The sequence below is a fragment of the Falco biarmicus genome, chromosome 1 (assembly GCF_023638135.1).
Source record: "Falco biarmicus isolate bFalBia1 chromosome 1, bFalBia1.pri, whole genome shotgun sequence".
NCBI classification, from domain to species: Eukaryota; Metazoa; Chordata; class Aves; order Falconiformes; family Falconidae; genus Falco; species Falco biarmicus.
This window is the reverse complement of record NC_079288.1, coordinates 103,240,266-103,265,567: the sequence shown is the minus strand read 5'-3', so window position 1 is coordinate 103,265,567 and position 25,302 is coordinate 103,240,266. Positions and strand designations below refer to the sequence as shown.

At 40.0% G+C, this 25,302-nt stretch overlaps 1 protein-coding gene across 9 annotated transcripts in view; it reads left to right on the top strand.

Annotated features, from left to right (window-relative positions):
• Positions 1 to 10,677: 10,677 nt before the first annotated feature.
• The window catches only part of CCDC158 (coiled-coil domain containing 158), a 60,146-nt gene continuing 45,521 nt past the window's right edge, over positions 10,678 to 25,302 (top strand). For all 9 annotated transcript variants that reach the window (XR_008824407.1, XR_008824404.1, XR_008824415.1 and 6 more), the window contains exons 1-10: positions 10,678 to 10,886; positions 13,797 to 13,833; positions 15,945 to 16,075; positions 16,459 to 16,682; positions 17,066 to 17,175; positions 17,430 to 17,757; positions 18,099 to 18,175; positions 20,068 to 20,182; positions 23,410 to 23,529; positions 25,001 to 25,198. Coding sequence is in view for 5 of the 9 variants with exons in the window: in XM_056354859.1 (XP_056210834.1) it covers positions 10,742 to 10,886; positions 13,797 to 13,833; positions 15,945 to 16,075; positions 16,459 to 16,682; positions 17,066 to 17,175; positions 17,430 to 17,757; positions 18,099 to 18,175; positions 20,068 to 20,182; positions 23,410 to 23,529; positions 25,001 to 25,198 (1,485 nt within the window). In the remaining 4 variants the exon portion in view is untranslated. The remainder of the gene's footprint in view (positions 10,887 to 13,796; positions 13,834 to 15,944; positions 16,076 to 16,458; positions 16,683 to 17,065; positions 17,176 to 17,429; positions 17,758 to 18,098; positions 18,176 to 20,067; positions 20,183 to 23,409; positions 23,530 to 25,000; positions 25,199 to 25,302) is intronic.

The following is a 25,302-nucleotide window of genomic DNA, read 5'->3' as shown; positions in this document are numbered from 1 at the left end:
AATGAGAAATTCTTCCCCAGGAGGACTGTTAAAACTATAGCTCCCTTTCACATTCACCTACACTCTTCATTGACACAGAACCAATACAAAAGGGAAGATACATTTTGTTAATTTGCAACCTATGATTCATCCTTCTGGACACTGTCCCATTGATAACCAGGGATATTCCGGTGTTAATTTAGGTATTGATTTTTGAATGTTCCCTTGAGGCACAGCAGAAAAGGAACATGCAACTGACTACCTTTTGCCTGTTCATCCATTCCTTCCTTTCTGGTACAACAAAAATGAATGTTGGGAAGATTCTGCAAAATTTATTTCTGAGGCTCCCTCAAAAACTTGTGCTTAGTGTCAGACCAGGAATACCACACACAGTCCTAATGTGCTGGGGCCTAACAGTCAGCTCCAGAAGACAAGGGGAACTTCCTTACCTTCCCAAGACAGCCAAGTGCTGCTCTAGGACACTCAACACCCTGAATTTCCATTTTGCTGATGCACTGTTAGCATTTCCAAATGTCTTTTCATTGAAAATCAGTATGTTCTTTTAAATGTCCTATACAGCCCCAATCATAACATATTATGACAGCCTTCATGTGATGAGTTGTATATAGTCAGTCCAGAAACAAGACAGAAAAAAGTTGACTAGAGAGAATGTCAAAGCAACTTCCTATGGAGAGAGGAAAATGTGGGTCGGATGTAAAAAAATTGTTTATGGTCTGCCCTTGCCTCCAGCAATATACATCACAAAGAGACCTGTGTTGAGGACTTTGAATTAGCTGTCATGAAACTGCTTCAGTATAGGTTTGTCTTTCCACAGGGAAAAAAAGAACAGCATTAGCATTAAAAGGTCATCTGTTTTAACTACCTGAATTCATGTCAACTGCACAACCAACATTTCTGACAAGTTGATTTAGACTTGGTTGCATGATGTGCTGAACATCATGGCTGATTCAGCAAAGCATTTCCTAGTGTGTTCAACTGTAAGTTTGCCTATCTGCACGCTCACCCACACACACTGAGAACTCAGCCTGTCTTGTTACACAGAAGCACAGCAACACATCTATACAGCAAAGGGACTTTTACTTAAAGGTGGTAGATAACTCGTTGTTTTGAAAGCAATACAAAAACTATGGCCATCAGATCTCTAAAACAGCACCTTCTACCAGCTGAGAATACAGGCCTGTTTTTTGCAAATTACACTCCCAATTATCGCTCCTGTTGCTTTGTGGTAATTTTTTGGCATATTATTGATGGAAAAATCTGTCTTTCCAAAGAACTGCACAGGGCTGTGAGAACCAATTTTCCTGCATCTGGGCCTTTTGCAAGTTCACTCCTCTTGGTTTTTAACTTCTATCACAGCCTTTCATCTGAAGCTGAGACAGGCCAAGACTTGTAGGTCCCAAATAAGCATCAGTTCCTGGTGGCTAGAGAAGAATACTGCATTTAAAGAGATGTGCTATATGACTAGTATTCTATAACAATACATCAATGTTACTTTGACTGTTTTAAGTCATGCTCCAAGCTTTCATGGGTACCAGGTTAAACATTTGCTGAAATCTACATTATTTACACTAAGGCCATTTAACACCACTCTGTCAACGCAAACAGACAATTAAGTGGACATAAATATAATGTATTTGCCAAAACAAAATAGGGAGCCAGCGCAGAAATAAAACACCTATCTTAATTATGAATAATCAGAAATGAAGAACTGACATCCACATTTTCTGGCACTTATAGGCAATATTATTTAGAACTGTTATTGGATCATTCCTAGTGTGTACTTGCATGAATAGTGCAATCTTTAATGGCCCCTTCCAACCCAAACTATTCTATGATTTTGTAAGTACTCTTGTACGAGTACAGAATTCAACCTGTAACATGATTCAATGTATTATTTCTCCACAGTTCCTCATTACTTCACAGGACAATCAGAAGAAGAATACTGAATTAGCTAAATGACTAATATTCAATTAATTCTGATGAGCACATAGTGAATTCAAACATGAGGAATTTCTCAGCTGCAACTGGAAACCAGGAAACAGCTATAGGTGCTGCATGAATTCCAGAAAGCACAGCTTTCACATATAAGCCATTCTCTAGCTCTGCATCACCGATGCACAAGCAAAACAACGAAATGCTAACGCTGACAGCACAAACCAAGCATTAGCTACAAGTTTAAAAAAAAAACCAACAAACCCCCAACCAAAAAAACCCACCACATTTTTGTAGTGTTGTTTCACAGAAGGCAGGCACAAGTCATACAGCTCCCAGTGGCACTATGCACACTCCAGGCATGTCTGACATTAAGGCGCTTGGTTGTTGTGGAAACCAAATCCCATAGATTAATTAATGTTCAGCAGCCAGAGCCATCTCTCTTCCTCTCTGCCTCCCTGCCCCCAATTAAAAAAAAAAAAAAAAAAAAAAAAAAAAAAAAAGGAGGGGGGTGGTGCTTTTTACATCACAGAAGAATGTCAAAGCAAAAGGAAACTTTCTCCTCCTAAATGCAGAACACTACCAATGAAAGTTAGCAATCTGAATGAAGTGTTAGTACCTCGTGTTTTTAAAATTAAAAAATATAGCACCATTTCAGTGAGGCTAGTTTTGCTTTATGTGGCTATGCCAAACTATCTCCAAGAAGGTCCTGCAAGAAAGATGATTATGTGAAATTTCTCAAATTCCTTTATGATAAAAGAACTTCTATGGAAGTCCCTTTTTTTACTTTCAACATGTAGATGCACTAATTACAAATAATTTATTTCAGGTGAACTATTCCAGTAACTGACAGTCTTCATGTGAATGCATTTGCACAGTGAGATGCAGGATTTGAATAACATTGATTCTGAGTATCAGCATTTTCTTTTGGCCGACAACGGTTCTGATCCTTTGAATTCCCCACATATGTCCCAGTTTACAGGAGGGACTAAGATTAGACATAATTACATACATGCACCTAGCAGCTTGCTATATAAATGCATACTATAAACAAGCAGAATGCACCCACAGAAGAGAACTATGGTTAGGAGCCACTACAGATAAAATTTCAGAATTTTTAGGGGAATTAGTTAATTAATTTCAGGATCAGTTTTGGGGCCATAGGTCAAACATATCTAAGATACTAATAGATTCAATTTGCTGCTTTTGAAAATCTGTTGGCTTCAGTATCTGCACCTTGAGGTACCTGTGTACTTCTAATAGCCCAGTTCTGATGAGAACGAGGAACTTCTCCACTCATTTTTTTCCCCTCAGAATATCCTTATGAGCTACGCTACTAGTTGCCTGTTGACGATACTCAATTGTGAATAATTAAAGTAATAAAAATCTTGAAGGCGTACCATATCTAATAGGTATTTTGTAAGTAGAGAGTACATAGGGTGAGAAAACCATTAAATACCATAATATATACACATACCAACTAGCTGCAAGTATTTATTACTGTTTCCACACACACACACACTTCTAATTAGCCAACACCACATACTGTGACTTAAAGCACTTACTTTCCTCTTCAGAAGAGGTTGCAATGGATTACTGAATATGCTCAGATATGCTATGACTTCACAACACAAGATCACCTCATGAGAGTCCCCCACTCAGTCCCGTTCATAGCAGTGAAATAGAGCAAATTTCTACAAGCCAAGATACTTCCTGGGGGACAAAACCTGCACTTTCGTAGTTAAACAATGCCAAGAGCTCTCATGTGTTTCTCAAATACGTAGCTCCTGAGCAAACCTACCAACTTGAAGAGATGCTCAAGAGTTTTCAAGACCAAGCCAAACACATCATCAAATATAACATTTCAGTGTTACTTTACAACTCTTTCCCTTTAAATTGGGCACCACTCCTAATTTGTCTGCATTTCATTTAAAATAAGAAAAATACCTTTGAGATGATTAATGGCTCCCCATGCTCCAGTCCACCTTTCAGTGTGAATCCCCATGGAGCGCCTCCTTGAAGCAGTGCCTCCAGGTAGATGTATCTTCCTTTATGGGCGATGCTGGACTCTGAAGATGATATGCTGGTGTTAATATTGTCTAACATCTTCATCTGTCCTATCACATACTCAGTCAAATACAAAACCCACTCAGGCAATCACAGAGCAACCAAATTGGAAATTAAACTCCCCAGAAGCCCACCACAAGTCATCCCTGAATACATCAAACAAGACGAGTCTGAGATGGAAAATTCTTCGGAACTAAAGTCCAAGGTGATGGGTTAAAAATGTTTCCCATCAACATTTCAGCATGCTGTTTCTCCTTCAGAACTGCAACGTTTTACTAGTGTTTCAGCACTGTGCTTTCCCCATTCTCAGGTATTCTGGCCATGCTAGCTTTGTAAAGACTTCTCTTCCTGTCTTCAGTATATCAAACTTGTGCTTTTAAAGATGTGGGCAAAAAAATGGAAAAAAAAAGTTTATAGATTTAAAAGCCCCTGGCCAGCAAATTGCCAAAATCCAAACGAATGCTTCATTTGTGATTGATTATCAGTCTTTTCTTCCTTTCTGCATGTGATTTACCATTACAATGGCCTTTTTGCCTCAGCCCACTGCACTAAAAGAATGGAAGCGTCTTCTCCCTCTCACGCTCTCAGTTACTCTGTCCGCTTACTTCACAATTTTCTGACTTGTCAAAAAAAAAAAAAAAAAAAAGGCTGGGGGAGGAGAAGAGACACAGTCCATTCCTAAAACTATTTAGAGAGGTTTAAAATGTTAAATAACTCCATACTTATTGCATTACAAAATGCAAAAAAGTCTATCACAAAAACTGAAGAAGCAGGTGAAATTAATCCTTTGGGAAAAATGTTAAGTTGATAGCTGAGCTCTTTTCATTTTCTGTGCTCTCCCCGATGATCTGCCAAAGCTGCAGCAGCTACCGCTGCTATGAGGGAGGGTGAGGAAGTGAGAGAGAAAGGGAGAGAGATGGATTAAGGCAAGTAAGGCTGTGCTGCCCAATTGTGCACATCAAGCACGCAATTATAAAATGCAGTGTGCAAAAGCTGGGGCTCACCCTTTTATTATGCCCCCGGAAACCACCATCTTTCTATTGTACTTGCCAAGGAATTGTAACAATCCAAACTGCCAGCTGCTGAAAATACAATGGACCTGTTCCAAATGAACACAGCAAAGCACTGCTAATAATTTTGCTCTCATAAAGTGCTTTTCCTCCACATGCAGCCTACCAACTTCCCTGGGCATATTTCTTTCCCTCATTTACATTGCCATAAAAGGCCAATGCTTTCCCAGTATATGGAACAAGAAATAACACTACAAACTTAGGATACTTTTATTAATGCAGGCAATCACCAATGACTACTGGAGAACTTACTGATGCGGGTGCATCTGTTCTGGCATATATGCATGTAGGCTTAGGCATTTGACTCATCACTTAAATGGGTGTTGACAGTATATATACTGAAGATGTTCAAAAAAATTTTCTTTTATTGGCCCTTGAACTGGATGATAGAGAGGGTAGCCCGCAGACCACTACCTTGACTGCTGGAACAGCTGAGTAAACAAATAGCAGTGCCTATGCCTCTAAGGCGCTCACGCTTTTGATCTTATAGTGCCTGGGACATGCATTATTTCTCCTATGGGCTTTGAAAGCTGTGAATATCTTGTGTTAACAAACCCATAGTGAACTGTGAGGGAAAAACTTTGAAGCTGCGACTAAAACGAGAAATCTTTGCATTTGTTCATGCCCCTCAGGCTGCTCTATTCCCATCCCCTTTAAGATGTTACAGTTTCCCTAGAGCCTTCTTTTTGCTCCATGTGCAAAAAATGCTCTCCCAATAGCCAGGAAGAGGAATGCAGAAAAGAGGCTCCTCCCTTTATTTTTCATGGTAGATGATCCTCAATCCTTGCTTATATTGAGCTTTGTCCCCTCTTCTTCCCTCGCAGGGGCTGAGTTTTCATTAGCTTCACATCCTTGTCAGGCTCACAGATTGCTTTTATCCAGAACTCACCCTTCAGTCTGACTCAAATCAGATTTCTGTAGTTTTACACTCCTAGTGTTTCACTGTAAAAACCCTCATTCCAAGTACCACAAAGAGCAATTCATTTCTGTCCCTCCACAGGCCTTCTAAAGACAGACCAAGGCTCCGGGAGCTGTCTCTTGGGGCCATACATCCTCCTGTCCATAGCCATCAGGACTATTTAAGACTGTGCAAGAATGTGCCAGCCTGTTAACAAGCTAAGATACTTCAGATTATGTCAACTTTCAATACAAAATGTTGGTTACTACACCTTGTCTGCAGACACCAGAATTTCAATAAGAGCTGTATTTCTCATGGTGCCTACAGTGGCTGATGATTAACAGTTATCAACACAATTTCCAAGGTACAGTTTTTCTTCAGTACTGCAATTTGTTTCAGTGAATACAACATCATTTTTGCCAATAATGCCATTAAATTTTTCACCTTTGCAAGCACATAATTTTTTCCCCTTAACTACATCCAGATTTGCTCATCCTTCATACTATCAATCCAGCTCTAAGAAGGCTACATACAAGTGCTTGCCTATATCAGAGACCCATGATGAGATAAGGAAAAAGGTTTGATCAGTCACCCAAAGCAGGATGCCAGATACTGTGCTGCTTTCTCAGCAGGCTCTTATTCTACACAGTAGTTAAAAATCTGTCAGGTGCTCACAGAACCCCATTCCCATCTGTGTTACTTGTACATTTCTCATCCAAGAAAACTGTCTGGGCCACCCTCACAATACTAACTTCTTGGTAATACCCAAATAAGCCAAAGCATTTTTTGAACACTAGAGATAGCAGCAACTCCAGCCTGCACACATGGGATTTAACTTCCTGCCAGACACAATGCAAACAAAACCAGTGCAAGATAACTTAATAACATACAGCAACCATTGATGAAGAAGGGGGGATTAACAACATGGAGAGTAGCATTGCTGTGCTTTAGCTGAAAACTAATTCTTCCGAGAAATAATTTCAGTGCTGAATACAATTAAAGCAACAGTCACCATTCACCTACATATAAACATTTCAAAGTATTAAATACAAATCTTTTTTTCTCATCTTGTCTCTGGCAAGACCCACAAATAGCACAAGTATTTTAGCACTACTTGCTATAAGAAAGGAATTCTTCTGTGAGGAATTCCTCTCAGGACAGAGCTTAAACACACTATGCTGGGGTATAATAGAAGAAACCTGGGTTCAGAAAATTTCTGGTCACACAGAATAATATATTTGAATTAAAATTTTGCAGTTTCAGTGTAAGAAAAAATAAATTGGGAATAGAGTAATATCAGAACCCTCACCCTCAGTTATCAAGTACTATACTGCTAAAGCCAGAGAAATAACCATTGATTTCACTTTTCAGAGATCACAATCAAACCCTACATTTATCATTAAGGCACTGCCTCCTTGCCAGCAGCTGCTCTGACTTTTCCTAAATTACTTCAAATATCCCAAGTTTCTTTTGCAAATGAAGTTCATCAGGGCAACACTGCCCCCATCTGCTGTCAGCATCAGTCGTCACTGTTTAAGATAGATCTAAATGCAAACATTGCACAATTTAGTTCATAGGCATTTGCTATATGTTTCCTTTTCAGAAAGGAAGCAGAATCTTTACTTAGTATTCTCAGTGGTGTTATTGATCTTACCTGGGTCTCTGAACTGGTAAATCATCAGGTCATATTAAAGGTAAACCTAGATATCAAAGAAAGAAAATTGATCTCCTAAATGTTGTACACATCTGTTACTGCTTTTTTGGCTGGGGAATTAAACATTATGCTTAGTTGAAATCTACCTGCTGTTCAGTTATATCCTGTAAGTTCAGAGGAAGCAAATTCACAATTTATCTCTAAAGAGAAAACTACAAAATAAAGCAGCCCTCACCTGTACAGAAAAGACTTCTAAGGAGGAGTAGCATGCCAAAATGGCTCAGAGTTGGATATCAGAGGAGCAGAAGTTAACTGATTACCCAATACATCCAGTTTGGCAGAAATTTGTTCTTACAAGCAGGTTGACAAAAAGCTCAGGATGAGGAAGCGGATGTGATCAACTTGCAGCCGCTCCTCCTTTTGCAGTCTTTTGTATTTCTAGTTGCACACAAACTGCTTCTGAGTGAGGAAAAGGCTCGCAACAGCCCTGTTTGAAAGAATTTATATTTTAAATTGGCAAGGTGGACAAAAGGGGGTAGAAATGTGAGTCTTCGTACCTTTCACAGATAGAAACAGAGGGAATGGGTGACTTGCTCATGGTCATATATAAAGCATGAAAAGGCTGAAAAATGAAAGTAGTGCTTTGCTGTCCTAGCTTACTGGTTTCATCAAGAACAACTTCCCCCCCCCTCCCCCTCCCCCGCCCCCAGACAGGGCTCTGTATAAGCTGAAGAGCTTCAGGAATGTTAAATAATAATGGACAGCCTTCAAGCCCCAGTGGCCCCAGCTTCTTCATTTCCACCCCCAGCCACCCCCCACCCCCCTCCCCAAGGCCTGAAGCCATTCACCTACACATGCAGTAGGACTGAACAAAACACAAGTATCAAACGACACAACTCGCCTCAATCAGCCCAGGATCCCTTAAGAAGTGAATCATTGCTTGTTGGGGTGACAATTCCCTGAAGGTTTATTATATGAGGAATTAGAAACAAGTAAATAGAAAATACGTCTTTTCTATATTTACCTCCAATCAGCTTGAGCTGACTATAACATATCCATCCACTCAACTCTGTAAAATGTCAGTCTTGCATCTGAAAGAAGAAATTACAGGAGGGAACACATGTTAAGATTCTGTATGGCCTCAAAGAGATTGCAATCAACTACCAATGTTCAAAATCTGCTTCTAAAGAGACATTCCTAGGGATACACAAGGAAGCTCTGCTCAGATTCCAGGTTGGATTTGAGTTCATCATCCTTCCAGGACACAGTATAAGCCTGCTTTTCTGGACAGGCCTGAGGTGAAATATGAAAAAAATCAGAGAAAGGGAAAGACAGAGATCTGAGAGTGAAAGGAAAGAACAAAGCTGAGAAACAGAAGCAAGCTGCAAAATTCATGAATCTGCATCCTTTTTGCATTGGAAATGGCACTTGTCTTTGAAGTCTGAAAAGAAAGAATTTTCTTTGGTGAAGATAAAGTCTCTCCATTTAATATTACCTCTGGCACAAACTAGCTGTGGGTCCCTCAGTCACTCAAAGCAAATGGAAAAGCAACAAGCAAAGGTGAGAGATCCACCCCTCTAAGGAGTGCACAAGTGCTGTTACAGCTGAAGGCGGTGAATTCAGGGTATCTGAATTCAGAATTGCAGATTTTCTCTCTTCATCTGAATTTCCACCTATCTGACATAATGCAAAGAGAATCACCCTGCTGAAATGAGTTTGAATCAGGAACCAGGAATCAAAAAAGAGCTGTGACAGGACAACACCAAAAACTTACATCAGCTACGTTGTTGTTGTTATACAAGCATTATAACTGTAATAATACCGAGGCCACTTGAGCTGTAACAATCCCTGGTTTTCTATATATTACCATAAGACCTTCCAGAGAAACAGGCCATTTTGCACTCTGAATGGACTAACTTAACAAGATGCACAAAAGCAGGGGCATCAAAGATAAAAGATTCCACGATTCCATGGAGTTATCCAGTATTATTATGCTAAAAGGGTTTTCCTTGTTTAGGCTCAGTTATATACTTTAGAAAAAGAAGAAGCACAAAATGCTTAGGGCAGCCATCACCTCATTTAAATGAATTGTAGTATTTACCTCTGTCTTAGCAGGCTGTGTAGATGACTAGACAGCTTTTAGATATACCCATCTGCTGAGATCAGAGGCTTCTGTGACTAGTTATTTCTTGTAATTGTTTTGTGCAAGATGCATTACAGCTGAAGTCACCTGAGACACCATGGCCAGATGCTGTTACTGTAAGGCTGGAGACCACAGCAAGCTGTGATGACACAGCCCCGTGTCTGAGCTCATCTTGTAAAGAGCAGGTCAAATTCTGTAGACCTTTATTTTTGATATGTGGCATATGCAGAAACATGGGAGGTTCACACAGATTAGTTTCTGGAGGGGTGGGGTGTCCCCAAAAATAATTGAATATTTAACAGTTAAAGCCACTATTAATTCCTTTAACCAAATCTGAAATGGCTGGTGGATATGGCCCTGGTATTTTAGAAGCAGCGCCTCTGCTGGCACAAATTACTCCATTACCTTCCTCAAAAGCTGTATTACCCTTGCACCGCGCATAGTCCTCTCTGTGGGAGTAATGGATCATTTTAAACTTAAGAACTTTATATTTGCCTCTTTCTGGCAAACCTGTAGTGATTCTTAGGTTTTTCTTCTCAAAGATACTCCCCAAATAGAAGAAAAGTTATTCAGGAATTACATCCCACAAGAGTTATTCTGTCCCCAGGTTGTAACTGCCGTTTCAGGATTAGCAGGTCGAAGCAACAAAGAGGCTGGGGTGCTCAGGACCTAAACTCCCAAAAAACACTAGACAAAACGGGCACCTTTTTCCAAGAAAGGTAATGCTCCGCACAAAGCGACGACGCGCCCGGGCCCTGATGGGGAAAAGCTATCAAGTTTCCCCCCCTGTAGCCGACTTTGAATGACAATTTGCGGAGAAATCAAACGCTGGATGCAGCATTTATTGGCTCCCACCTCATGCACATGATCAGCTCCACAGGGAGGAGTTTGTTCCCAAGGCTACCGAGTCGGGTAAAGGGGCTAGGGGTCAGGGGCTGGTGGCTCCCCACCGCTCGGGGGGCAGGTTCGGGAGCTGAATGTGCAGCCCGCAGCTCGGTGGACCCAGGAAGGAATACGAGATGATCAGTGCTCCCCTCCACTGCCAGCCCTGCAGCAAGGAGCAAAACCTCAGCGCGCCGTCCAAAACCCAGGGGAGACAAACCTCACCGCTGTCTGTCACAGGTAGGCGTGGGCTGCCTCCCACGGGAGTTTTCATGCTTCCTTAACACCTGAGACTGAGCATTGAAACCTGGCTTTAAGATATTGTATAGCATATTTACCTGTAAAGTCCTTTGCCTCTTTTCTCTGCGGACAGAAGAAAAATACTGCTTTTCGGTGCTGCCTCTTTTTCTGGGTAGTGCAATATAAAGTCCTTCTTTCCTCAAGCTGTTTTTCATGCTCTGTGTGTGTTTTTTTGCTGTCGATGCACTGACAACTCTGCAGCATGGAGCAGTTAGGAGAGGTCTTTTTTCAACTGGTTAATTCTTCCTTTTCTTCCCTTAGTCTGAAGTAGTGCACATAAAATTCACTTTCTATCCTTTGTCTTTAAGAACTAGATGAATGGTTTTGCATCTTTTCTAAATTAAAATGGTGTGCTCTCCATTGAGGAATAGTTATGTGGTTTTCTTCTTAGTCAGGTATTTAAATAGATATGTCTTGTCTCCTGAATTTGCTCAGGATCTCGGTTTGGTTTGTTCAGACCTCCAGCTCTCTGATGATTTTGTTTTGGGCCTGGTTCATACACCTGTCCCTGGAAACTTGTAACATGGTGAGCCTGGTATAAGCTGTTAGCTGTTTTTCTGAATAACTTGAAAATAGGGACAGCATGTTGACACTTGCGTGTTCACTCCTTAAATAAAGATGCAAAATGCGACAGTCAGCCATATCATTTTCTTTGCTGAAGTAAAGAGACTGTCTCTTGTCTCTGCACGCATTCTCTCACTGAAAATTGAAAATACCAGTGAGGCAGTCATCTTTGGGAATTCAAAAAACATTTCACCTCTGAAAAGACTGGTGTAAAAATTACAAGGTCTTAATTTTTCTTTCTGAACTGTATTGTGGGGAAGAAAAGGCCTCTCTGGCAGGAGGAAGCCTCCCCACCCCAACTTCTGCCTTCAGTCTGCTCACACACACTTCCCCCAAACACCATGAGAAAGATAACCCAGACCCTCCCCAGCACCCCTATGAGAGGATTTTTATCGCTAGCTTTAAGCAACGCCATCTCACCTGCCGTAACACCCCAGCGCCCCTCAGGGCGGCTTAACTCCAGCGTACGCAGCCTGAGGGGGGCACGCGTGAGCCGCCATTTTGTGGCTGGGGGCTGGTGCCTGGGCTGCGCTCTCCCCCACGGCTTCCCCGAGGCCCCGCTGAGATCCCAGAGGATCGGGTCGCAGCCGTGGGACGGCCCTTGCCTCGTGAGGAGGCCGGAGATGGGGCAAGATGGTTCCCCTCCCCATGAGGGAGCGGCCTTTCTGGGGAGACAGCAGCGGGCACACGGCCCGGTGAGGTAAAGCCCCTCAGAGCTGAGGTGTTTTATAGAGGCTGGAGGGACCTGGGAAAGGCAGGGTGCCTGCATGCTGTGGACCTTTGGTCTGTTACCCTGTATTGTTTGTTTCAGTGTAATTACTGTGGATGATTACCATCAAACGTTTGTTGTGCAACTTCATACTGTTAAGGGAAGGTTAATCAGTCCAAGAAGGAACTAAGACAAAAGATCTTCTGGCGAAGCCAGAGTTGAAACCAGATGGACTAAAAGAAGTTGAACTGTGGTCAAGACAAGTTCATGTAGGGAAAGCAAATGGAGGTTCAGTTGTTCTCTGTGAGCCGATTACTACAGGGTCGACTGTTTGAAACCCTGATAAGACTCTTTAAAATACTGCAGGGAGCATTTGTGATGCTTAATTAACAGAATACTGCTTGCTGAATGAATATGTATGATTTTTCTGAGAAACGTAATGCATAAACATATGAACGATCTATATAATCTTGCCTGAATGTAACACAGGGCACGCATATTAGGTGGAAGAATCCCCCATGCATCCAGTGCTGCAATAAAGAATGTTTGCTTTTTAATGCTACTTTGGTGTTAAGGAGTTTTCTTACTCCGCATTTGGGTGACAGGCCAGGCCTGCATGTGTCACCGCTGGGGAGCCCCGCAGGCACCAGCCCGGCATGGTCCTGGCCTTGTGGGGCAGTTGAACTATGTGAGGGTTGGAGGCAATGTTTTGATTTTAAGGAAGCATTTCTGGTGCTTGGGGGTGGGATAAAGGGCTCAGCTTCTCTTCATTATGTGACCTTAGGAAGCACCCATGGTGCCCTTCTTCAACCAAAAGGGTATATTGAAGGTGTCAAATTATCCACAGTACAGAAACTGCTGTTGCAGCTACCTCTTGACTTCCAGTTTAGTCCTGTGTCTTCCAGAGGACCAGTCACTTGGGAAAATCCAAATAGTGTAAATAAAATCCCATCAGATACCATCCAGATCAAAGCTAGCCCTGGGTAATAAATTTTTTTTCGTTGTTTCCTTTTTTTGGGGTTTAATTGCCTGAGAAAAAGGTTCACAGACTTGTCCCCAAAGTGCTGTTAATAGCAATCACACTCCCAAAACTCAAGGCATACAAGTCTAGACTTGCCGACTTGGGCTTGCCCCAGACTTCAGTTTTTCTTTTCTTTTGGGCACCTCCAAAAGTGTTTTTGTGAGGAAAAAGGTCATTTGGCTTTAATCAAGCAGATTGAGATAGGCAACAATTGTAGATGAGGTCATGGCAGACATTTATAGAAATCTCATCTCTGGGGGGTTTTGTAGAGAAATTCTGTGTCTGGAAACATCATAGAAGGCTGGTAGTTTATAGGATTTGCCACTTAATTGTTGCAAAACTTAACAGGTGATGCTAACAAGTACTTACAGAAGCCTGCATCTGTGTTACCCTGCCAAAACAAAGCATAAGGCTTTAAAACGGAGAGGAACTGTGTCACTCAGTATCCTTTAATTCCTCCTACAGTATTAAAATTAGGTGGGCAATATTAATTTCTTATTACATAAAGTTGATTTTTGATATATTGGGAAATAAAGGCACATCTTTTTCTTCACAGGCGCTGTTACAATGAATGAGAATATCCAGGAATTAAGGTAGTACGTGGGTTTTGTTTGTTATCAGAGAAATTCCTGTGCCTGCTATCTGTCATTACAGTAAAGAGTACACTCACTGAAAATGAAAGCCAGCAGATTCCTAAGGTGTAGTTTGTTACACTAATGTGACAGGAAAGATAAGAACACAAAATTTAAGGGTATGGGTGTCCAAGGCACTCTGCAGTGAAAGATGAATTACACTGATCATTGTAATTTGTGTGCCAGGATAATAGCTTACTTTCTGTCCACAGTGGAATGCATTCTTCCTGCTGGCAATGGGATTTCTGCACAAACAGCAGGATATAGTACTGCGCTTTGATAATGAGTTTGCATGGCTCCAGGATTCTGCCTACTATTAGATTCAGAATCATTCAGCATTGGAAAAGTAACACTTGTGAAATTCAGTGATTTTACAGTTTTGGGTGATACTTTTTTTCCCTGCCCAGAAGGTGATGCTTGAATTTAGTGATTTTTATATCCAATTGTGTATCAAATATTTGAAAGTTTCTCCCAAAGAAGGATCATTACTGAGTATGAAAATTAGTGGCCAACTGAGAAGAATGGGGATGGTATTTTTCATTCTAAAGCTTTGATTTATTGATTCACTCAGACTTTGATGGATCAAAACGAAGTGTCATCTCACCATCATGCTTATTGCAACAGTGTGTAGTGGCAGACGCATAGAAAAATGGTCAGGAAAGAGTGGTATTTTTGCTTAGTCTGCCTCAGTATCCCAGTGTCCATGGAATTAGAATGTAAAGACTTAGTGAATCTGAATGTCTTTCCCAACTGTGACATTTATTAGTCCTGGGGATTTGTCTAGTCATTCTTTTAACCTGTTTATGCATTTAGGTTATACTCTGCGATAACAGGGCACTGTTGGTAGAACTGCCACCCTTGCCTGTAGCTGATGCCCCTTCTTCCTACTTCAAGGGTAACAGACTCTTCAGGATGCTTTTCCCCATGCTCTGCAGTCTCCTTGCATTTGTATCCTCTAATCTTTTTTATCAGTGATGTTGTAGAATGAAAATCCAGGTTTATCGGGATGTGTTAATACAAATGCAGAGAGGGGGCATAACAAGTGCAGTGCGCAGACACAGGGACTTGTTGCGTTGTGAAAAAAAGTGCTGCATGGACAGAAATCAACTGTGTGTGTTGTAATTGGGTCATTTGCCAATGTCACGGTCCTGCAATGTACACACAACAGTACTGATGCTAAATGACAAGGAGCTGATCTCACTGCTGATCTCATATTCCTCCCTCACCTATAGAATTGTCACTTAAAATATTTTCCCATTATTTCAGATTCCTTTTTGTCCCTCAGCTATTTTTTCTTCATTTTTCTTCTTAGTTTTTTTCTGTTTACAGCTTATAGATGAGTTGCCAAAACTTGCCCATTATTCTTACTTAGATTGGATTTCTTTCTCTTTTGGACAGAACAATTTGTTTTGTCTTCCCCCCACCCCCACACCCTTATCTTTCTACTTTCTTTGCACACACACACATTCCCCCCCACCCCAGGAATGTAGTGAATGACCTGTTGCCTGATCAATTTCAATAAAATAAGATGGTGTGAATTGGCACAGGTGTCCTTCCTTCTGTGCTCAAGGTTTTATATAACCAAATGCTTCTCTGATTCTACAGGTTTTCTGAGATGTTTCTTGTTATGCCTGCAAATGAAGTATTTGACAGATTTGTGTGGGTTTGACCATAAAGTTACAGTTTTGTGTCAGTAAGGTAACATTTTACTAGCCAGCAAGGGTGAAAAACGTGGTAAGAAAAGGAGATCCCTTCTCATAAGCCAGTTTTGTTCTGTTTGTTTGATGAAGTGTTATTTTACTTGCTTGGACTTTTATACATTATGCCTGCTAGTGGCAAAACACGGTAGTGTACTGGACTACAGTGGAGCTACAGCAGTTGAAGATTTGGCACTGTGTTGCCAAATGTAAGTGCAAACCAGGAAAATTCAACAGCATTACCAAACAAATTCTTTGGTTTCACTTCTCTTTTCAGTTACTCGTTTCAGTTTGCATTTGTGACACAGTGCTGTTGGATACTTTTCTGTATTCCATCTTGCCTTTTCAGCAAACGTTTTATGTGCTGTTCTGCAGGGAGGCACTGGAAAGACAAACAAAAGAGGCTCTGAAACTCCATGAAGAAATCGCCAAATTCCCAGTGGAATCAGTGATACCTTCTTTAAGTTGTGAGGAATCTTTACCGAGTGGCAATGTGCCTAATGTGGGCAAGTATTAAATGGATTCCAGAACAAGATTTGGGAGTAAATCACTATTTGCAGACTTGTTATGTGATTTAGAAGAGTGCTCATAAGTTCCTGTTTCATATTTCAAGTTGAATCCTCTTTAGGCCTCGCATCTTGTAAAGCTCTTGTTGACACAAGCCAAAGTTAAAGGCAGAGCAGTTTTAAAATGTCCTCTGAACACTGTGGCATTCCCCACCCCATGTGCAACCCTAGAATTGCCTGGGTTTGTTGTCCTTAGAAAAGGCAGTTCTTAGGTTTGACTGTCAATAGATAGGCACTGAGAGGCACTAATGCCCAGTTTGTACAGGTGACGGTTTATTCTTATCTAACAACTCTTTTGTTTCAACACTTAATCTGCCTTTCAGGTGCTGCTAGCTCATTTCTCGGAAACCAGAATGTTTTAGCTTCTTGCATTCTTAGCACAGTGATGGAAAACTCAGCCTCTTCTAGTATTGGTAGCAGTTCACCCAGTAGTGTCTTCTGTTCCAAATATGAAATGCATACTGATTCTGAGAAAAAAACCAAGATGGAAAACGTTCTGGAAGAATACTCACAGAAAGGTAGAGATGTGCCGAAGAGGCTGAATGAAGTGAGTTGCAAATCTGGGGCAGCTTCTTAAGTATAGATGAGGTGGTGGTGGTGGTGGTGTTGCCAGTGCTATTTTGAGCAGCCCCTTGGTTGCTGTAAATTGTACTTGGCCATCGTGATTCCCACATGCCATTTGACAGGCAGAAATAGAGAACGGGCAGTAATGTGGGCACGATCCTTGTAATCACGTTCCGTGCACCATCAGTCCACCACAGCACACTTGTGACTAGCTGGTTAATTAAGAAATATTTTTTAAAAAAACAAAACCAACCTCTTAATAATTCCCATACCCACGCTGCTTCCTCTCAACCTCATATTTTTAGGTTGTGTGTTCAGTGTTTGGGTTGGTTTAGCTTGGTGGTTTGTTTTTTTTTTCTCCTTTAGGCCACTGAGCTTCATGAGCAACAGAAAATCAGTTTAAGACTGATAATTGCTGATTTGCAGACCAAACTGATGGAAGTGCAGCTGGAAAGAGATGCGCTTCAGGATGCTAGGTATGAAGGCCAAGAGAGATGTGTTATGGAGAATGTATATATGGGCTTCAAGAGGCACACCAGATTTCCTAAGTGAGAAACTTGCCCTCAGGAAGGAAGGCAATGAGACTATGGCATCTTGGTTTAGAAGACAGCTTATTATGTAGTTGTAAAAGCAGCAGTTAATCTACATAAGTGTTATACCTGTTACTCAGGATAAAAATCCATGTTGGGAATCCTATTTTCTAAACTATTTCTTTGGTTTCCCAATTCAGACAAAAGGAATCCCAGAGCCAAGAGAATGTAAAAATAGAGTTAAAAAGTACTATTGAAGAGCTGGAAGCTGCCAACCAGCTGCAGGAGGAGATGCTGAGGGAGGCTGACAGCCAAACTGAGCATCTGAAAAAGATGGTCCACAGCCATGAGGAAGTACTTTTGGAACTACGTGACAACCTAACAGACTACGAAGGCAGCACAGGCATGAAACATTATGAGCATGAGAACGTTACTAGCCTACACATCCACAACCTGAGCACAGCATTTGCTGACATCCTGCGAGATTTAGACTCAGAGGTGTCCTATCTCAAAGAAAAGGTTGTCCTGGTATGTGAAGAAAGTGCTGCTTTTCCTTCCAACACTCGTGTGTTCTGTTTTTTAGAAAATGTTTTTGAAAACTGCGTGAGCTGCCATCTAAACAGGCCTGAGGAAATGGTTATGGCATAAAGGGGTACAAATGCTGCTTCACAGTTAAGGTGGCAGGTGCTGGTATGCCAGTCTTCTGCGCAGTCCCCAACTTGAGATCGGGTTTATCGCTGGAATTTAACCTGTATTGTACACGTTTTCACAGTTCAATGTGGAACGAAAAGGAAGGAAATTACGCTTTGAAAACTACTGTTTAGACCATCTTTTCTTTAGGATTTAGCATTGTCATCTGTTTACAATAGGTGGAAGAAGAACTTGAGTCATTGAAAAAAGATTCACAGACCCAAAAACAACTTTTGCTTCAGCAACATCAAAATAGGTACCTGTTCTTCATTTATTTATTCATAAAACAAATAGATGTGTTTTCGCATGTTCCACAAATAATTCTTTTCTGATGAAGGTGCGATGGGGAGTGGCTGAGGGGCAGCAAGCAATGTTTTTGAGGACCTAATAAATTTTCTCCCATTCCAGATGTTTATTTGATCTTGTGCTGACAATTTCTTCTTTTACGTACTGCCTCAAAAAATACTATTTTGGAAGAATCTGTACACCTCACTTTTGTAAGTGTCACTGGTCACTTAGGTTGACATGTAGAATTTGTTGGCAGCCTAGTTCCACCGTTAAAGGAAAAAGATTGAAAGTAACCACTAGAGCAGTTACATCAGCTTTTTCTTCCTAATTCCACCAAGAGCGTTGTCCTTCCTTGTTCAAGAAGTCCTGATTTCCCCAGCTATCCACCTGAATTATACAGTAAGCTGTTCAAAAAGGTTGGTAATTCAAAACATGGTATTTCATTCAGAATAGAACATAAAAAATATTATATTTCTGACTACTGAAAAATCCCATTACCTTCTCAGTGGTGAAGTTACTTTTTGCCAAGATTAAAATTATAACCACTGTGTTCTTTATGAGATGGGATCAAGCAGTTTATAAGTGAGTGTGAACAGGAGGTGGCAGCACTAACCGATAAAGCACACGGTGTACGCAGCTATGCAGATAGTATCCAAAGCCAGATGGAGATAGTATGTTTTTTGGTTATAGTATAGAAAATGTTAAGACTGACCTTAATTTGGGAGAAGCCTCATGCTGCTAGTATATTCTACTCTCTGCCCTGTGCTTTTGTTTTGTATTGCCTTTATTTAAAGAGTTAAGCACTCTTCGCCTAAGTTACGGAATGAAGACAAAAAGGGGGAAAAAAATATTAAACCATGCTGTATAGAGGGGAGGCAAAATAGCCATGCATTAAGCAGACTGAGAATTGGGAGACTAGGGCTGGTTCTCTTCTCAGACTGCTGTGGTTCAGGAGAGTAAGGCCAGCAAAGTCAGTGGAAGTTCAAACTGGCTTGAGCTGACAGCTCTGTTCTTGCCACCAGTTTTTGGAATGATGAATCTCTGCTGTCTGAGTTGTGAACAGTTTTTGCAGAGTACATGGCTTGCATTAAGGGATGAAAGAGTATGTAATAGAAGAGCTGTGGCTGAGTGCAGTTTTAGGTGACTGCATTTTTTCTTCTTTCTTTCTAAATGTTTTGTAGATTCAGATACAAAATTAATTTCCAGTTGCATTATCAGTTGAATCACAAGAATGGCTAAACATTTACGTTGTTTGCGTATATGTACAAATAGTAATGAATAGTAATTTTAAAGAAGGGGTAATACTCATTTTGGGTAAATAGCTGTGTTGGTATCGTTGACTTCGTTAACAATAGAGTGAGAATTAAAGGACACTTAATTCTCACCGACCACTTGATGAGTCAGAAATCAGTGTTGAGTGTGTCAGTTAAAAAAATGAGGACATGCCATGCAGTGTTACAAACTTAAGATGAGATTAAATATCGGTATGCATTAATGTATGACTTACATAGTTGAGACTGAATAGCTGATAGCAAAATGCTTCTCTGTTCTGCTCATAGAATAGTTGGAGTAGGTTTGAAAGCAGGTTTAGCTTTCTTAAAACTTGCTTGAGAATGAATGAGTTATTATCAGGAATAAATGCATCGATGTTTCAGTTTATGTAATTTTATGTGATACACATATCAGAGAGCAAATCTAACCAGAAGTCATAAATTTTATGTGATCCCACTGTGAATGATAATCATACTTTAAAACAGTAAATTTCAGTGATCATACTGATTGCAGTGAAAGCAATCACAAATGTTTCATGCTTTCATGGTTCTTACAGTTTCTAATTGCTGCACCTGAAACTTTTCTTAGGGAACAAACAAGAAAACAAAATTCAGTGCATGCACATCAAGTGAGTCACCTGGAATCTACAGTTTCTCAGCTGCATTCTGAATTACAAGAAGCTAAGAGGATATATGAAGACAAGGTGTGTATGAATTTCTGTGTTAACATTAGTGCTAATGAAACTGTATATATAGATATCTAAAATGTTCCAGATAAATAAGGAAAGTCTTTTGATAAGGGATTGCTTCAGAAAAATTGTGTGAACAAGAAGATAAATTACATTATCCTTAACTGTGCTTCTCTGTATTATTCTTTAAGAACAAGTTCTCTTTCTCTAACACAAAATCGCTTTGCAAACCTTACTGAACACAAAATAACTTAGCCGAATGTATTGAGAGGATACCATAAATGGTGCCTTCTGAAAATACTTAAAATGATTCTGCTCTACAAACATCAGTTGGACATGCATGACAAGAACATTGTTCCACCATACTACTAGAGAATATATGAGCAAAAAACAGGCAGTAAAAGTAGCTCCTCATTTAAGTTGTACTGCCCAGAAAAAATATTTGGTAACTTTGTTTTGATAAATGCAAGGATGATCATAGAGATTACAGCAGCTCCTGAGAAGAATTCAGGTGCCCGGGGATGCCCCATTGAGAGTTAGGAATCTTTATCATTCATTGAAATCCAAAGGCTTCTTTTCAGTAGGATATAAATAGGTAAAAAAGGGAGGTTGGACAGCACCTGTGTGTTCAGACCATTTCTTAATCCTATTAGAAAACATTAGTCTTGACAAACTGTTTTTAACCATGCTTTTCCCCAAACAACAACTTTTTTCCAGGTAGTACAGCTGGGAATTACTGCAGACAAATGGAGGGAACTTCTTAACAGTCCCACCACAGAATCTCTGCCATGTCACTAACTGCAGGATTTTATATCCAGTTTCTGTATCTCATCCATTGTGTCTTTCACTTATTTCACTGCTTTGGATTCCAGTTTTATAAACCATTTCAGTATCTTTAAGTTCTTTCTTACTTTTGGTGAAAGATAATCTATGGGTTTTTTAGAAAATTACCTGAAAACAGTTGCTGTCCAGTCCCTTTAAAAATCAGTGGAGCTGACCCACGCAGAAATGCTTAATGGATCCAAATCCAGCTTAGATTACAAGTCATGAGGATTTAGGCATCCTTCTCCTACATACTATTGGAAAGGGAAAGTTCAGGTCACAGGAGTGCCATGAAGTTTGGCAGAGCTGGTAGTCTCTGATCCAAAAAGGTCTGGGAATGGAATGGCAGGTATGTGCAGGTCAAGACTGTGGACCCATGGTGTATGTGTGCTTGCACTATAAAGCAGAGCAGGAGGGACATTGGTTTTTATTGTTTTTGTAGGTTTCCACTTCTATCAATTCCATTGATTCACATGTATCAAAACTTACACTAGTCAGTTCCAAAAGTGACTTTTCACAGTGTCGTGACCAAACTATGGAAAATTTGTAAATTAATCTCCATTACTGTATTTCATCCTCAAGGAGGAGTACAATGTACGGTATGCTTTTCATGTTAGGTCTACTTACCCGAGTTCTTTTGATTTAAATCATGCAGCACACAGCATAGAGTTGTGTCACATATATAGCTACAACTGTAGTGTATATTCCTTGGGCATGTTCCCTTTCATAATGTTTACCTCGTAACAGATGTAAAATTGGAAACTGGGAATCAATTTAAGACTATTTTTCACAGTCTACCAACTCCACATTGGGTTTATATATCTATAAAAGAATATAATACTTGGTCCAATAAAAATTGCTTTTGAATAGCAAGTGTAATACACTGAATTGCAGAGGTAGAACTTAGTGAGAGACAAGCTGATAGCTGGAGATCATTTGATCTTAGACTGTCATTCCTGGGAAGGTGCAAGAGAGGATCTAAATAAAGCTTTTACTGTACGTCTCTCTTTTACAACAAGCGTTCCTCTGCAGCTTCTCTGGTAGGAAAACACCTCAACACTAAAAATTTTCAAGGGCCTAAAGCCAGTTTAAGTTGTTGATACCAAATAGTTTCAGCAGTCAGAAAATCTGGTACTCAGTGGATATAAATGTAAATATGTAAGTGTTCTGTTTGAATATGCCTATGTCAATATATTTATTACAAAGTGGTGTAGACTGGTCCATCATCTCATACACTGCCAGAAGCTGCATCCTTTCATTGAAAGTGACTACCAATGGGAGCAAAATGTGTTTGCCTGTAGAGTTCTTGATGTATTCATAGTGAAGCAATATACCTCCCTGCCTTAGCTATATAAAACCTGCTGTTAGGCCTAGGTGTGTCTGAAGAACTTCCCTGTATCATTAAACAGAAAGTGAATATGACTGAATATATGCTTGGGACCAAATAATCCATAAATTAACTTAATTGTATAGGAAAGGCCCTGTGTGCGGACAGCTTTTTCTGTCACTGTTTGTGGAAGCCCTGTTGGTAATGTTGTACACAGCTGTTGAGCTCTGCAGAGGGTGTACTTCAGGCTGAGATTTTCTGTGGAAATATGGAGTAGTTGTGTAAGGTGGGTTTTAGGGAGAACTAATCTAGGATTTACTGAGATTTCTCCTGATGGAGGGCTCCACAAGATGAGAGAAACCCCTTTTGAAAATTACCTCAGGCAATTACAGGAAGAAAAGGTCCTGATAATGTCCTGCTGCTGCTTAGGCATTGGAGCTCTAGGAAGAGAAGATTTGTGATTTTACCTGATTTTGGTGAAAAAAAACTTTTTCCTTGACAGTGTTGTCCCATATCATTCTGATGTTCCCAAGCCCCCGTTTGGTGAAGGGCACGAGGTTTTGGGTCTAGCCCTGCATAAATGGTCCATTACTAGTCAATGTTAGCCAAAAGAGAACTTGCAGATCCTAAGTGTTTATTAGAAGAGGACTTTAGAAGATTTTGTGTATTTTCTCATTGATGATTCCATGTAAATTGCATTTTAATTATACTTGCATTATATTGGCTTTTCTAAATAGTAGTACTGCAAACCAAGCAAGAACCTTGAACTTTTTTCTTTTTTCTAAAGTGGCTCTTTTCCCATTCCATTCAATGTTTACAGTGTAGGTAAGGAATTTTTGAAGAGCTGTGGATCAAGGTGGAAGCCAATTCATTCTTGGGAACCTCAGTTAACTCTGCAATGAAATTGAGCTTAATCACTGAAAGAAGACAACACAATTCAGAGAACACCTAGGGAATAGCTCTGCTGAGGCAAAAGATGGCATTTAGACTTCTTTTGAGTAAAATCTAGAAGAAAACCTAGAAGAAATCCAACGTACTATTTAAAATAGAATACATTAAGATAATTCTTAATCAATATTTGTCTTTATTCTAGATTGAAGATCTTGCGAAGCGGTTGCATCTAGCTCGTTCTGAGATAGCAGAAGCTCAGACAGAACGAGATCAATGCAGCCAAGAAACTGGAAATCTGAATGACAGGCTTCATCAGTTGTTGGTAAAAACAAGTGATAGTATTGAAAAAAAGCTTGCTTTCGAAAAGGTTCTCCTTACGGCTGGTGTTCAGATCTGTACTTTGCTTGTTTCCAAAGTGCGGCAGTCCCCTTAAAATTAAGTTCGAAGATTATTTTTTACTAGAAATTTGATTAGCTATGTTTCCTAAAGGCTTTTGCCATTAGCAACGCAGGACATTCAGAATTAAGATGAACTTTGTCATAAATTCAAAATCCTTGAATCCTATGCAAATCATATTAAAGATCCTGAGTCACCTTCACTTTAACCTCACAGTTTAAATCCCTCTGTTAAGGAACCTTGGTCCTTTAATGCATATTTTGCAAGACATGTCAGGGATTTTCCTAACAGCAGTAAACATTCCTTTGAAACTGACTGACAATATTCACAAATTGAATGTACAGTATAAAAAGAGTTTGCCACTTGAGGTTGGTTTCATCCCACACAGCTTCATGTAGTATAATTAGCCTTGCTTTTCTTCTTGGATAAGATTTTCCTTGATGACTGAATTTTGGGGTATTAGTTTGTGGTTTCATTAGGCTGGATTGCCCAGTTAGTGTCACAGTGCTTCTGAAGGAGATGTTGGAATTATTCCATTACATATGGTGTTCTGTTCAAGAATATGTTAGTGTAAATCTTTTCCTACAGATTGTACCTAGCTACAGAGGAGACTGGAGCCAGAATAATCATTGCATAACTGAAGGTTAAGAATCTAATTTTAGGATTCCTTTTGTTTCTGTGTCTTCAGCTCAGGTTTTCATTCTGCATTCCCTGAGCTTCCTACTTAGTTCTTCAGTTTTAACCATATGCAGATAGTTAACAACAGCAAAAGTTACGGTTAGCAGAATGCCTATTGATAATTCAGTTTTGGCACGTTTTAAATGCATATTTTTGGAATGAGTAGCTCTGAAATGTGTATGTCAGTATTTTTAATATTTTCATTTATAATCTCAATTATGTACTGTTAGGTTTATGTATGTTAGGATTATGAGGTGGAAAACATTTAAGCTCTGGAGAACACGACAAATTACTGCATGGAATGAAACAAGCAATGAACAACTCTTATTAGTATTAAAGATGGATATTTATCAAGAACAGCCTTCCTTGGTGTGTAATGTAGTGCTTCATTGCTTTTCATTTGATGTTGACACAATATAACCTTTTTTGCATTTTGTAGCTTATACTGGTTTTGGGATAGATATATATGAAAGACTTCCATGCTGAGATGTAACATGCTTCAGAATAAATATAGCAGCAAAATATGAAGTTGAAAGTTACTGTGTTGTTGGAAGAAGACGTGTAGAAGGTATCAAACTAGTTTAGTCAATATTCCTGTCTTCTGCCAAGTGTAAATCCATGCAGTAGTCCTTATTTGGATATGTAATCGTGTAATTGAGTGTTGCTAATTTTATGAGAAAGAACAAAAAAAATGTTAAATGTGGTTCAATTTCTTGTAGACTGAACTTCATAAAAAAGAGATAGAACTAAGTCTAGAAAAAGAGCAGAACAAGCGATTTTGGGATCGGAACACAGAGAACAGCGTCGCGATTGACCGCCTGAGAAGACGACTAGACAGCAAAACCATGCAATTGCAGCGCATGGAAAACACCGTGAAGGAAATGAGGACTGAGTGTCATAGACAAATGGAGTGCCAGGTTGGTGACCAACTGCAGTGTGATAGTGTTGGGGACAGAAAGTGCACCCACTGGGGGCTGTACTTCAGATAGAAATACTGTAACTGTGGTTACTGTGCTTGAGA